This window comes from Aulonocara stuartgranti (assembly GCF_965226115.1).
Source record: "Aulonocara stuartgranti genome assembly, chromosome: 7".
NCBI classification, from domain to species: domain Eukaryota; kingdom Metazoa; phylum Chordata; class Actinopteri; order Cichliformes; family Cichlidae; genus Aulonocara; species Aulonocara stuartgranti.
Genome location: NC_138945.1, coordinates 5,574,474 through 5,587,068, shown reverse-complemented (window position 1 = coordinate 5,587,068; position 12,595 = coordinate 5,574,474). Strand labels below are relative to the sequence as shown.

At 43.4% G+C, this 12,595-nt stretch overlaps 1 protein-coding gene across 3 annotated transcripts in view; it reads left to right on the top strand.

The window, feature by feature from the left end:
- The window catches only part of LOC309710989 (basic helix-loop-helix ARNT-like protein 1), a 32,235-nt gene extending 20,287 nt beyond the window's left edge, over nt 1-11,948 (top strand). For all 3 annotated transcript variants that reach the window (XM_082540916.1, XM_082540914.1, XM_082540915.1), the window contains 8 exons: nt 3,319-3,565; nt 4,283-4,389; nt 4,493-4,643; nt 4,764-4,843; nt 4,963-5,071; nt 6,312-6,405; nt 7,601-7,694; nt 7,776-11,948. In XM_082540916.1, the coding sequence (XP_082397042.1) occupies nt 3,319-3,565; nt 4,283-4,389; nt 4,493-4,643; nt 4,764-4,843; nt 4,963-5,071; nt 6,312-6,405; nt 7,601-7,694; nt 7,776-7,933 (1,040 nt within the window). In that variant the 3' untranslated portion in view covers nt 7,934-11,948. The remainder of the gene's footprint in view (nt 1-3,318; nt 3,566-4,282; nt 4,390-4,492; nt 4,644-4,763; nt 4,844-4,962; nt 5,072-6,311; nt 6,406-7,600; nt 7,695-7,775) is intronic.
- The last annotated feature ends 647 nt before the right edge of the window (nt 11,949-12,595 follow it).

The window sequence follows — 12,595 nt, the reverse complement described above, 5'->3', positions numbered from 1 at the left end:
GCTGTGGCTCGTTTCTCCCACATCGTCTGACAGAACGGGTGAGGAGCATTAACATAAAAATAAGCCACGTCTGAATTGCGGAGAGCTTCCACTATATCAGCTCGATGAAGCCAGCAGTGTTTTGCATCCCGTGTCTTAAGAGACCTTTGGAGCGGCTTCTCTCTCCTCTCTATTTACATCTCACACAGTGCTTTGTAAATATCTCCATCACCTCCTTATGAAACCAAAAGCCCTCATTTCCTGGTGTTCCTGTTCTTCTATTTTTAGGTTCACATCCTTTTCATAACAAGGAATTGCACCTCAGTTGGCATGAGAGCATGGTGTTTATTTAACCTTTATTTACCCGCTCTATATTGTCAAAAACAAATTCTAGAGAAAGACCTGTCTGCTTAGATTTTAGTGCTTGAAAAGGTTAAATTTTTGGTCGGCTTTTGTTAGTTTAACTATTCAAATTTTTCATATTATAATGAAAACGATACATTTGACAGTTATCAGCTTTTTTTCTTGTCTTTTATACTACTAGAACTGGCTAAAATAGATGCATCCTATTTCGGTAATGCATGAGGGCTCAGGTGGGGAAGCTATAACAGTAATGATGGAGCAGTGATTATTTATTCATGTTTCAGGTATTTCTTTTGTGTTTAAGTAGTTATTTGAATGATGTGTTTTCTGTGTATGAATGCGTCCTATTACCCGATGAGAGGACAGAGTTTATTTATTCATTTGAAAACCTTTTAATTAATCAGCAAAGCTTACACGCCATAAAAGAATCTCACCAGTGATAATCTTTGAAAATAGGGCTGCCTCTGAAAGTCAGAGCTATGAAGCATCAATCAAAGATGCTTTCAGTTGAGTGAGACTGCGAGCGCTTATCTGCAAACAACATGCGCTGCACTTGTAGATGAGAGGAGCTGAAACCTGAGGCGCAGGGCCTTTTTTTCCTGATAGGCGGTTGCTCGGTAAAGTCAGATGAAGAAGATTTTTGCCGGAATCTTTATGATCTTTATTAACTGCTTCTATAATTTAAAGGGGAAGAAGAAGCCAGGTGCTGATAATCAAATGCACTTGACAAACTGATGAGCAAGAATGACTACCTCTGTAAAAGCAGAAGTTGTGCAGTTTGCTTCTATGGAGCATTCAGGAGGGTGATAACATAACGCTATAATCTTTCCAGAATTCACCCCAAGGTCAGACTGTGCAATGCTCAAAGGCACTACAAATAACCCAGGAGCTACATCTCCGGCTCTACAGGCCTCAGTTAACATGTTAACTGTTAAAGTTCATAACATTATATTTAGAAAAAGATCATGAACTCAGCTGTATACATAGGTATTCTAGAGACATATCTGAGGCCGTCTGCCCCTTAATAAAGCTTGGAAATGACGAAGTTGGGTCGTGTGACACGACAGCGATCCCCTGCACAGCAGCAAATCTACAGCTGGGTGGCTGGAAAGAAAAGTATCAAGCTGTTTCTTCACTCTTACGATTACTTCAGTTGGACTTTTATTGTGAAGAGATCCACAGAGTGAAAATGTGAAGATGGATTTTTATTCTCGCAAGATGACAACGTTCTCATTAAAGTGAACTTTGGCCTAACTACCTTAACAGTTTGCTTTGTTGTTGATGAACAGTTGCAATGTGCCATTAAAAGTCCAGACCTCACCCTGAATGTAATGATGTGGTTGGACCTTAAGATTCAGCTGTGCTGAGCAAATGCCTAAAAATCTCAGTGAAGTAACACTGTAAGGTAGAGTGGGCGGGCCAAAATTGATCCGCAACAGTGTGTAAGGCTGATTAAATCATACAGAAAACAGTTTGGTTCTGCTGGTGTCACGCTCTGCCTCCAGCTCATTTCTGCAGAGTTGGTCCAAACAGTAAAAGTTAACACAAAAACTGCTAAAGCCAAAAATGAATTTGAACTCTGAGCAAGAACCAGACTATCATTTAACAACATCACAAACTACAAGAAAATGTTATGTTGCAATTAAGAAGCACTGAGGTAGTTTAATTTGAACAGAAACACGTGATGGCCCATTAATCAAGTAAAAAAATATGAACGACAACAACACATGGGACCTGCTGAATCACATTTAACTGACCAAATTCTGATTTGTGTGAATCTTATTTGGAAGTTGCACCTGGGCTGTTCTGGCAACCTCTATATCACACTTCATTAGCTGTGTGCCAAGCAGGTCAGGGCTGAAAGCAGTCTGAGTCAGCTTGGCAGACGGTGGTTTCAGCCGTGGTGAATTAGCTGGAACACATTGGAGTGCAGTGTAACATCACGCCTGGACTCGAGTTTTTAAGATTAAAAATCAAAGGTTTAGAACAAGACACGAACGGAGCCTGGGTCGCTCAATTTTCCTCGTCGGAAAGTGACGCACGGGACATTTGCACTTCGATCAGTCAATATAAGAAGATTTTCCTGGAATACATTGCAGCATCTGCTCCACTGGTCTAAGAGCAAATGAAAACATGGCTGGCTGCGTTTGGAGCTACTTAGTAGCTTATTGAGGAACTGGAGTGTAAAACGTCTTTTATAATCAGAGGAACATTTGCAGGCACATACATGCAGCTGATTGTCACAGTTCATGTTAAAAAATGTTAGCAGTTAACGTTCATGGAGACACACTTCTCTGTGTTACATGGGGGGGGGGCTGCAAAGTTCAGTACAGCTACAGAAGTGAAACCGCCAAGAAGGTATTTTACTTGTGTAACATGTGTTGAGGAGATGGGAGAAGTACTCCCGTCTTCATAGAGAGTGGAAAGGTGTTCCAGATGGTTTGGGCGTTTGCAGAGGAAGGATGGCAGATATACTGGACAAAGGCTGTTGAAGATGAAGTTGCCAGGCAGGAGGTTCTTGTAGTTTCTAATCTTGTAGTTTTATGGCAAAGAGCAAGAAATAAACAGCCCTGAAAATCACAGATGGGCTCATTTGTCAAAAATAGTTTAAAGAGGGTACAGGCCAAAGTCCACACAGCACTAGCTGATTAACTGTGATCCTTTAATCCTGCAGGGACGACCGTATGATTTGTCTTCAAGGGTTCAGCCTAGTGTTTTGATTTGTATTTGATAATTAGCTGTAACTGCATCACTGCTGTGGCTTCCTCAGCGTTTTGTAAGAGATTTTGAATCAATCAGCCAAACTGTTCAGATGTGGGTTCATAATCAAAAATAAATCCCCATCACATTCAGTTCAGTGAACTGTAAAAAATGCTCCATCATACCCCACAGCATGGTGACGGTATCCCACTAAGATGGCCCTGCTTATTTCTAATTTTAACGCCTCTCTCTCGCGTCTCTTCACTCTCATTACAGCGGACCGTAAGAGCTTCTGCACTATCCACAGCACAGGCTACTTGAAGAGCTGGCCACCTACCAAGATGGGTCTCGACGAAGACAATGAACCCGACAACGAGGGCTGCAACCTGAGCTGCCTGGTGGCCATCGGCCGCCTGCACCCCCACATCGTCCCCCAGCCCAGCCTGGCAGACATCAGGGTGAAGCCGACAGAGTACGTCTCCCGGCACGCCATCGACGGCAAGTTCGTCTTCGTTGACCAGAGGTGAGAGGCAAAAGGGGAGAGCCGAATAGGTCACCTCGTCTTGATTTATGTGACAGGACAGTAAAGTTCAGCTGCTTGCATACTCGCATGATTTTCAAGGTCGCATTTCCCTCAGCTTATCCTCAGAGTCCGCCTGCTTGTTGATATATTTAGAGAGCAAAAGATTGGATAATAAAAGGATAAAATGGCCAAAAATTGAACAGACTGTAATTTTGATATGAGAGTTTGATATGAAATTGCCTCCTGAAGGATGGAGGGGTGAGAGCTGTGAGGAAATATGGATTCAGAGAAATCGAAATAACTTGTAGTGCATAAAATGTCAGAGTAGAGCCACAAATAGTCTGCTTTTACCTGCAGCGCTGTGTCATTTAGCACAGCCTTTGTTAGCAACAAACACGATGGAGTCAAATACACCCCTGTTTAGGATGCGGTGATTTTTGAGTTTTTAATTTTAGCTGTTTAGATGAACACATTATGTTTCAGTACACACTGTTTTACCTTGGTGCTGTGTTACAACCGGCCTTTAGTACAGATGAAAAGCTTTTCAGTTAAATGAGTTTTATTCTTGCTCAGTGCATTAAGTGCAGTGAGGTTTCAGGACACAGTGATCTGTTTTTGGGTGATTCACTATCTTAGAAAACCTTTGTTGCCCATAATTAAGACTCTCACCAGCAGCTGCAAGCGAACAATCCTCTTTGTGTCTGTGTGTTCTTCCAGAGCCACAGCCATCCTAGCCTACCTACCCCAGGAGCTGCTGGGAACTTCCTTCTATGAGTATTTCCACCAGGACGACATCAGCCACCTGGCAGAATGTCACAGACAAGGTGCCTTCTGAGAAACCTCTAGAATCCTTGTTAGAGTTTAATAGAGAAGATGTGAATGAATGAATGCGTGTGCTCACTGCGAATGTATCGCAAATGTCCACAGTGCTACAGATGAGGGAGAAGATCAACACCAACTGTTACAAGTTCAAGATCAAAGATGGCTCCTTCATCACGTTAAGAAGCAGATGGTTCAGCTTTATGAACCCCTGGACCAAGGAGGTGGAGTACATCGTGTCTACCAACACTGTGGTGTCGTAAGTATCTGAAAACGCATTTTATTTGCTTTACCTGGAAGTTTTTAAGCTATAAACAAAAATATTTTGGCTCTTTGAAGACTCGGGTACATCACCTGTGCGCTCTCCCCCCTTCTTCAGGTGTCCTATGATGGAGGGATCAGATTACCCTCAGTCTGCTGCCTCTCCACAGAGTATGGACAGCGTCCTGACCTCAGAGGGTAAATGACTTCCTTCATTCTTTCACTCCCTGCTTATTTATCAAAAACATCAGCCCATGTCCACAGTTATTCTTCACAGTGCATACATTCTTCTTCTCTTGATTGCTGCTGATTGGTAGGTGGGGGGAGGCGGGCGCTGCAGACGGTGCCTGGTATCCCCGGCGGCACAAGAGCGGGAGCTGGGAAGATTGGACGCATGATTGCTGAGGAAGTGATGGAGATCCAGAGGTGAGAATAGGAGAATTTCTGTGGTTTTTACAATCTCAAACCAGTCGAGCAGAAAACCAGCGTTAGTGCTCTAATGGAAAATCACCGTGGCCTAGTTTCTTACTCAGATCATGCTGATAGAGGTGACACAGAGAATGAATTATCAGGTATTACAAGCCAGCTGTACACACTGGCAGGTGAGTATATGACAAACCACTGAAGCACTGAATCATTTCAAATGTCAGGTTACAATAAAATGGAGAATAGGCACATGTTCTGTGCTGTCTAAAGTAGGACAGTGTGTTCGCGCTGCAGGCTCTTCTCCTCGCTTTGTGAAACTTCAAGGCTGATGATGAAACCCAGCCAAAATACCACAGACTGTCTCTGCTGATAAATGATCGCCCGATTGTTATGGCAGTTCTGAAAAATGATTGTGTTCAGTGAGGCTGATAGAAGAGGGACTTTTTTTATTTGGGGTTTTCATGTGCTGGAAGATTTTTTGGCATTTTAGGGAAAGATGCTGTTTGACCTTCTGAGACTGGTCAAATTTGCAGACCACATGAATTCATGCCTGATGCAGCGATACATACACGCGTGTGTGTAATTACTCATGCAGTACGTGTGAACATGCACATTTTCTTTTATCCTTTAGGACAAAAAAATAACAAGGCAATAATTGGCTGCCTCTTTAGCAAATACACAGAGGATTAGTCGTCCTTGTTCTGCTCTGGCATGTCACATAAGAGAGCAGCATGAAGACATTCTCCACCTGGTGCAGGTTCTGAGGCAGGAAAACAAATTATTGTTGCCAGCTGCAAACCTCGTAGAGTCTCTCCAACCATGACGAGGGATTTACTGACCTGATATTTAAATCTGAAGTATGTTTGATCTGGACTCACAGAGCTGTTTCAGGTATAATCTGTTCAGTTCCCTTGTATTTAGTGTGTGATACCTCAGCGCTGCACTGGTTGCTAGGAGAAGAAACCACAAAGGATCAGCATACATGCAATGGAAAAACCTTTCTTTAAGTGTTTGAGAGCAATTAACATAGTCACAAAATAAATAGGCTTATTGTAGCACTAGCATCGTGTTGGTACTTGATATCGACTCTACGAGTACCTGGAATGGTGTACTTGTTGTGTTTCATGTACTTGTACTTTTCAGTTCATTCAAAATGGCGAGTGTGAATACAGGAATAGACGATTGGAGACAGCCTAGATCTGATTCAGAAACACTGCTGTTATCTGTTTCTCCCTATCAGGATTCGAGGCTCCTCCCCCTCCAGCTGTGGCTCCAGCCCTCTGAATATTACCAGCACACCTCCACCCGACACCTGCTCCCCAGGGGGCAAGAAGGTAACGCACACACACACCTAATTGACCTGAAAGCAGTTGAATTTGTGTGCTTCTCTGTGAACGTGCACTGTGGTGAGGGCCACGTGCTCGGGGTTCCTGCAGGACATTTAAAAAAAATATTCATATATCTGTAAATAAAACGTGAAAAATAAAGTCTTTAGATGTCCTTTATTTTGAGATGGTGTCTTTAAAAGTCACTACTAATAAAATAATTCTGTAAATCACTTGCTCGGTATTGTCATCTCTCTGTTGTCATGCACATTTATTTATTTTAGGATAAAATTAAACAGTTTGACCCTCCAGGGCAGGGATGTCAGACTCCTTTTACAATGTGGGCCAAATCCAGACTCTGACTCTGAGTGAGCTGAATCAGTGAAACTACACGATGAATGTCTGTGATGGTTCTTAGTCATTCAGGTCATCGTAGTCTGAGTTTCTTGAAGATGATTCACTTCTCAGATGAGAGGTGAATCATCTTCAAGAAGCTCCTTAGACTACACGATAAATGTGTATAATTACAGAAAAGGTTCTGGTAGTTCTTTGCCCAGAAATTGTAAAATATTACATTTTTGTTAATTCAGAGAAAATGTCCTGTGTACTTAATGTAAAAATCATAATTTTATATAGTAAATACGGAAAAACCAGGAACTTTATGTCATTTAAGTGTTTATCTATTACCTAATTACTTTGCTGTGTGAATGGCAATTAATCGGGGTTCTTTATCATTAGGAGAAGTTGTAAAAACTGTTAAAACTTCAAATCTATGCACTCCTTCACATTTTTCAGAGCCATCCAGTGGGCTGGAGTCTTGCAGAGGCCAACTCTGGGCCCCAGGCTTCATGTTTGACACCACTGCTCTAGCTCCTGCACTACCCTAACAGAATAACTGTCCTCGTCTCTACTTTAGACATAATTGCATTGTTGAAACACCAAACTCGTCTGGTCTAATCTTAGTATTTATAGTGCAGGAACTTCATGGGTCTGTCTAAAACCTGAAAAAAATGCCCCTAGAACAAACCCAGAAGATCAAAATGTACAAAATTATTTTATCCTGTTTTAATAATGATAAAAATGCTGCTTAACAGTTTAACATGTGTATACAAGTTCATGCTTCCACGAACCTCAGTGTTCGCTCTCACTGAACAAGTTCAATGTTTTTACATTGAACTGATGTTTACTCATGTCGTCTCTGCAGATTCAGAACGGCGGGACGCCCGAGCTGCAAAGCACGGGGATGCTTCCTGGACCCGACTCTGTTGGCTACCCCTACTCCAACCAGTCCATCATGAGTAAGTCACTGAGTAAATCTGTCATTTTATGATTATGACCTCTTCATCAGTCATCTTCTTAACAAGTTGCTCTCTGTAAAGGTGATAACTCCCACCTGAGCATAGACATCATGGATGAGCCCGGTTCCAGCAGCCCCAGCAACGACGAGGCGGCCATGGCTGTCATTATGTCCTTGCTGGAGGCGGACGCTGGCCTCGGGGGGCCCGTCGACTTCAGCGACCTACCCTGGCCGTTGTGAGGAAGCTGGGAGGGACGAGCCGGAGCTGCTGACGTGGGGTCGACGTCTGGTTGCCACGTTTTCCAACCTGTGTGCATGACGGCACCGCAAAAATGTCCATCTTAACAAAAAAAGGAAGAAAAAAAAACGCTCTGTAGATACAGAGGAGATCCTCTCTCTTTAGGTGTCCATCAGACTGGATGGCCGTTAGGTTTCACCCCCAAGTTTTTGGTTCGTCATTCCCTGCAGGTGGAGCTGAGATCCTGTTAAGATGCTAATTTTTCCAGTGCTGGTTTTCTAACGTTGCCACGGTGAGAAACCATTTCTCTAACAACGGCGGTGCTGACATGTCAATGCTCCTTCACTCTCTACCCCATCAACGCAAATTAACAGAAGGCCCCCCTCCCCTCCCCCAAGACACTCGAGACGGTGGCAGAAGTTTAATGGTGTTGTGTTGGGTGGTGAGCCCCCTGTCTCTGAGGTTTCCCTGTAGGATACTGTACAAGCACGAGGACGTGAACACACAACAGAAGATACTCAGAGGACCTTTATTCCCAAAATTCCACTACCAGGTGTATCTCATGTATTTAACTTCTTCCTTCTTTTTTGTAAAGACTGAATTGTTTTGGAAGGCACCGCCCAGCTGCTGTTTCCAGAGTTTACGCAAACTTTTACTCCAAGCTGCTCATCCTCGTCTGTTTCCTCAGAAATACCGAACTTCTCAGTTTCCTTCTGTGTTCACTCAAACAGCCTGCAGTGCTTCTGAGAGAGGCATTAGGAAGCTAGAAAAAAAAGGCGAAAGCGCTGGAATTGAGGGGGGGGTTGTTGGGTTGAGGATCCCTGTGCGTGTGCCTGTGTGTGTGTGTTGAGAAACAGACCAGTAAGGTTTAACAGGTTGGCCTGTGTGGCCTTGCTTATAAATCAAACTGATCTTTTTACTGTTATTTTCTAGTGAATGCAGACATGCTTCCTATACAGAAGAAGGAGGGATAAGTTGAAACATTGCAAATATAATAAAAATCCCAGCAGTAAGCGAGACGGGTGTGCAGAGCTCCGTTAGGTCGGGGTTCCCTGCGTCACGTGTTCCCGTCTATTTAAAAGGCGCTGGTGAAATAAAGCAGGCGATTAGAACAGCCTCGGGATCGTGGATAGATTTAAGAGGGACTAAACACAGCCACGGGTCTAAACTCACACACCAAGGACCAAACGCCACACGGCTGCAGTAATAACATGACGTAGTCGATGGTACTGCCACTGTCTGCTTGCGTATGAACATAAAAGATGCAGAATAAAAGCGGACAGTGGCTGCAGTGGTTTTAATACTCTGGTTCTTGTTTTAGAACTTAGTCTTTCTCTTCAGCCCACAGAGCGGTTCTTCCTCATACCAATCCAAATGCTCTCTGCAGGTAGACGGGCGTGGACGCAGTGTAGTGTAGATTCTCCACAGATGAGTCCATGTGGTCACAGAGAACAGGCAGGCGAGCAGACATCCACACAGATCCTCACACTCACTGATTGCAAAGCCTCGAAGGTCCGTTTGGTTCGTAATTTGTGACAAATTTGCATCACTCAGACTCGAGCAGACTCCAGAATCGTATTTTTTCAGCGTCATCTTTACTGAGTTCCCAGCTCGCCTGCTGCACTTGCAGTTTTAAATCTTTGCATTATTGGCAAGTGATGCTTTATTAACCAACGTTAAGCTTTTTCCTTTCACCACTGAAGCTTTTTAAATGACTGGTGCTCAGTAGTGATCTTAAGTCCAAACTACTGAAGCCATCTATTTAAAAAAAGAAAAAAGAAAAAAAGTGCCAAATCTTTTATTTGCGTTAAGTTTCTCCCCGAAGAAGAAAGAGGAGGGAAAAACCCAAACCTTGAGAGAATGTCGGCAGCGTCTGCAGCTCCGACGTGCTGCATGAGAGTCAAGCTCAGTCCTTAATCAGCTTAGCCAACTGAAAATCTCCAATCTGTCATAAACGTTTTGATTTCTATTGGACCAAAAAGGCTAAAAAGTGTAAATCTACTCCCATCATTCATTATTTCAAAAACAAGGCCTATAAACACGGGTGAAACTGCACTGAACCTAATCGAGCAGCACAGTCCCACAGGGAGACCCATAAACCAGCTCTGAATATAAGACAGTCTTGGTGCATAGATTGAAAGACTCCAGCATTGTAGGTCAAAGGAATAATAAAAAAAAAAAGACCATCAGCGAAGATCTGTTCCTCCTCGTGGACGGCCTCCTGCTCGTTTATCTCTGGTGGGCTTCTGAGCGTTTGCAGCGAGCGCTCCGCAGGAGAGGAGCGAACAGCTGGAATGAAGCTCTGACAGCTGTCAGAACAAAGAACGAGGCTTTAATGGGGGGAAAAGGTGGTTAATTGAGTCCGGTGGGCGCAGCAGCTGTATGGGCGGGCACACTCGGTGTGCTCGACAGCAAACCAGGACTGTTCAAGTGCTCCTCCATGAGGAAATGTTCTTCACTGCCATTTTATTGACAATGCGGGAGGCGACGCGGCGTCAGCCTGCTAACATAAAAACCAATAAGCTTGGGTTACAGGGTCTCCACCTGCTCACCCCCTCACTGATCCTTCAGCCTCTCAGTCTTGTGTTGAACTGTGTTCTCAGCAGAGGGGACTAGATGGGCTCTTTGGGCTTTACTTTACACCACCCACAGAAGGATCCACCCCCTTTTTTAACCAGCCTGGGTGGGGCTAAAAGAAGCTGAAAACCCCCCCCAAAAAACCTCTCAGCTGATTTATTTGCAGACTTGCCAGACTGCATTTACTCTTAAATTTGGTCTTTTTTTTTTTTTTTTTTTGCCCGTTTCACCCAACTGTTAATTCAAACTACCTTACTAACTGCTGGTGAACAAAGAGGACTTTGTAACGAAGATGGAGTTCACCAACATCTCTAATCACTTCCTGCAACAGTTTCTGGGGGTCACGAGAGATTTTTAATAGACTTTTTTTTCCCTCGATGATGAAGATGATCCCTAATTTGACCTCTTCACCTCTCTGCTGTCACAGCCCCAGGCCTTTGTGTTGTCCGATAAATTAGAGGCAGACATGACAAAAACCAAAAGAAGCAAAGACACAATCAGATTTGCCTTTTAACTTTTTGAAATCAGTTTTGGAAACAAAACAAAAAAATCTAATTAGATGTTTGGAAATATTTTTTTAATGGCGCTGCATTATAAATACATTATGAAGGCTCCGGTTTGGAGGCGCAGCGATAAAGCCTGGATTTGAGTCTGAAAGACGAAATCCCAGAGATGTATTTAAAAAAAGTAAATGAATAAAAAACACAGAAACAAAAGAAGTTTTCTTCATCGCTCTATTTGCAAAGCATAAACAAAAGTAAACTGTGTTCTTGTGTATAACATGAAAAAGGTCTTTAAAGGGCTGATGTATAACTTCTCAGCTTCTCACAGTGACCAGCACGTTCTTATACAAACACGAGGCTTCCTGTCAAACTTAGAACACTTTTGATGTGGGCGGGGCTAACACTTGAGGAAAATACTTTTTCATGATGGGTTTTCTGTTTTTAACTTTCAAAGAAAATACATGTGAGACACAAGCTGGGCTAATACAAGTCCCCTTTTTTATTTCCACGTGGGCAGACAATGTTAACATCGACCAACTGTGGCAGCAGCTTTTAAAAGAAATCCTTATTTGAGGAGGCTGAATGCTGCGAGAGTGGCAGCTGCAGCACCAGCTGCTGTTTGGACCTCAGCCGCTTAAGTTTAAGCCGGGCTCAGACTCCGCCTCCGCCGTCCTCCTCCAATCAGGCAGCAGCTGGCAAGGTCCCCTCTGTATCTGTTCTAGTGGGTTTATTTCTGTTTTAAGTGTTTCTACTCTACACACTACAATAAAGTGTTCTCCTTGTTGATATCTCCCTGCCCCACCTGACGATAATGTATCAAATCTTTAAATATTATCATGTTAAGAGTATACTTTATGCAAATATATATGAGTATGATGAGTGTATTGTATGTATCAGCAGTGAAATATTTTTCAAATAAAATTATTTGTTTCTGTCATCGAGATTCGCCCGTGTTTACAGTCGCTTGCTGGCTTCATTCACAACTCTCAGCCAATCGGTGAAGCCCGCTGGTATTTTTATATGGTGTTGCCATCCAGCTCGGGCAGAATCTGCAACAGAGAAACGCTGCTGCTGCTTCTCCACCGCCACATGCAGCTGAATAGAGCTGAGCGGTTAAAGCACACTTCAGCGGGACAAAGAGCTTGTAGGTTAACCCGAGAGGTTCGTCGTGGTTTGCTTCCCGCGGCCCTGTAAAGTTGCTCAAAGCATGAGCAGACACTGTGGACGCACATTAAATAATCATGGTTACAGTGGAAGCAGCGTATCTATATTTGATCTGTCCAGCCGAGGTTGGGTCGTTTTCCTGTTACTGAGCATTTCTTTCATCCTCTGCCAAAGCTTCACAACACCTCAGATGCCGCTTTAAAAATTGAAAGTAAAGTTTCTTCTTGAGACTCTGCGTGTTATGCGAAGGCATCTGAATTTTAATATTTCAAAACTTTCAGTGCTGCTGCATCTGGAGGGATGTCTTCTAAAGCTGAGTCACTGCACGCCGATCACATCTGCAGGCTTCAAACATCACTAATCACGCAGCCTGGATCAGTGTGCGGCGCCAAGACCTGGACGTGAAGCTGTTATAACAGC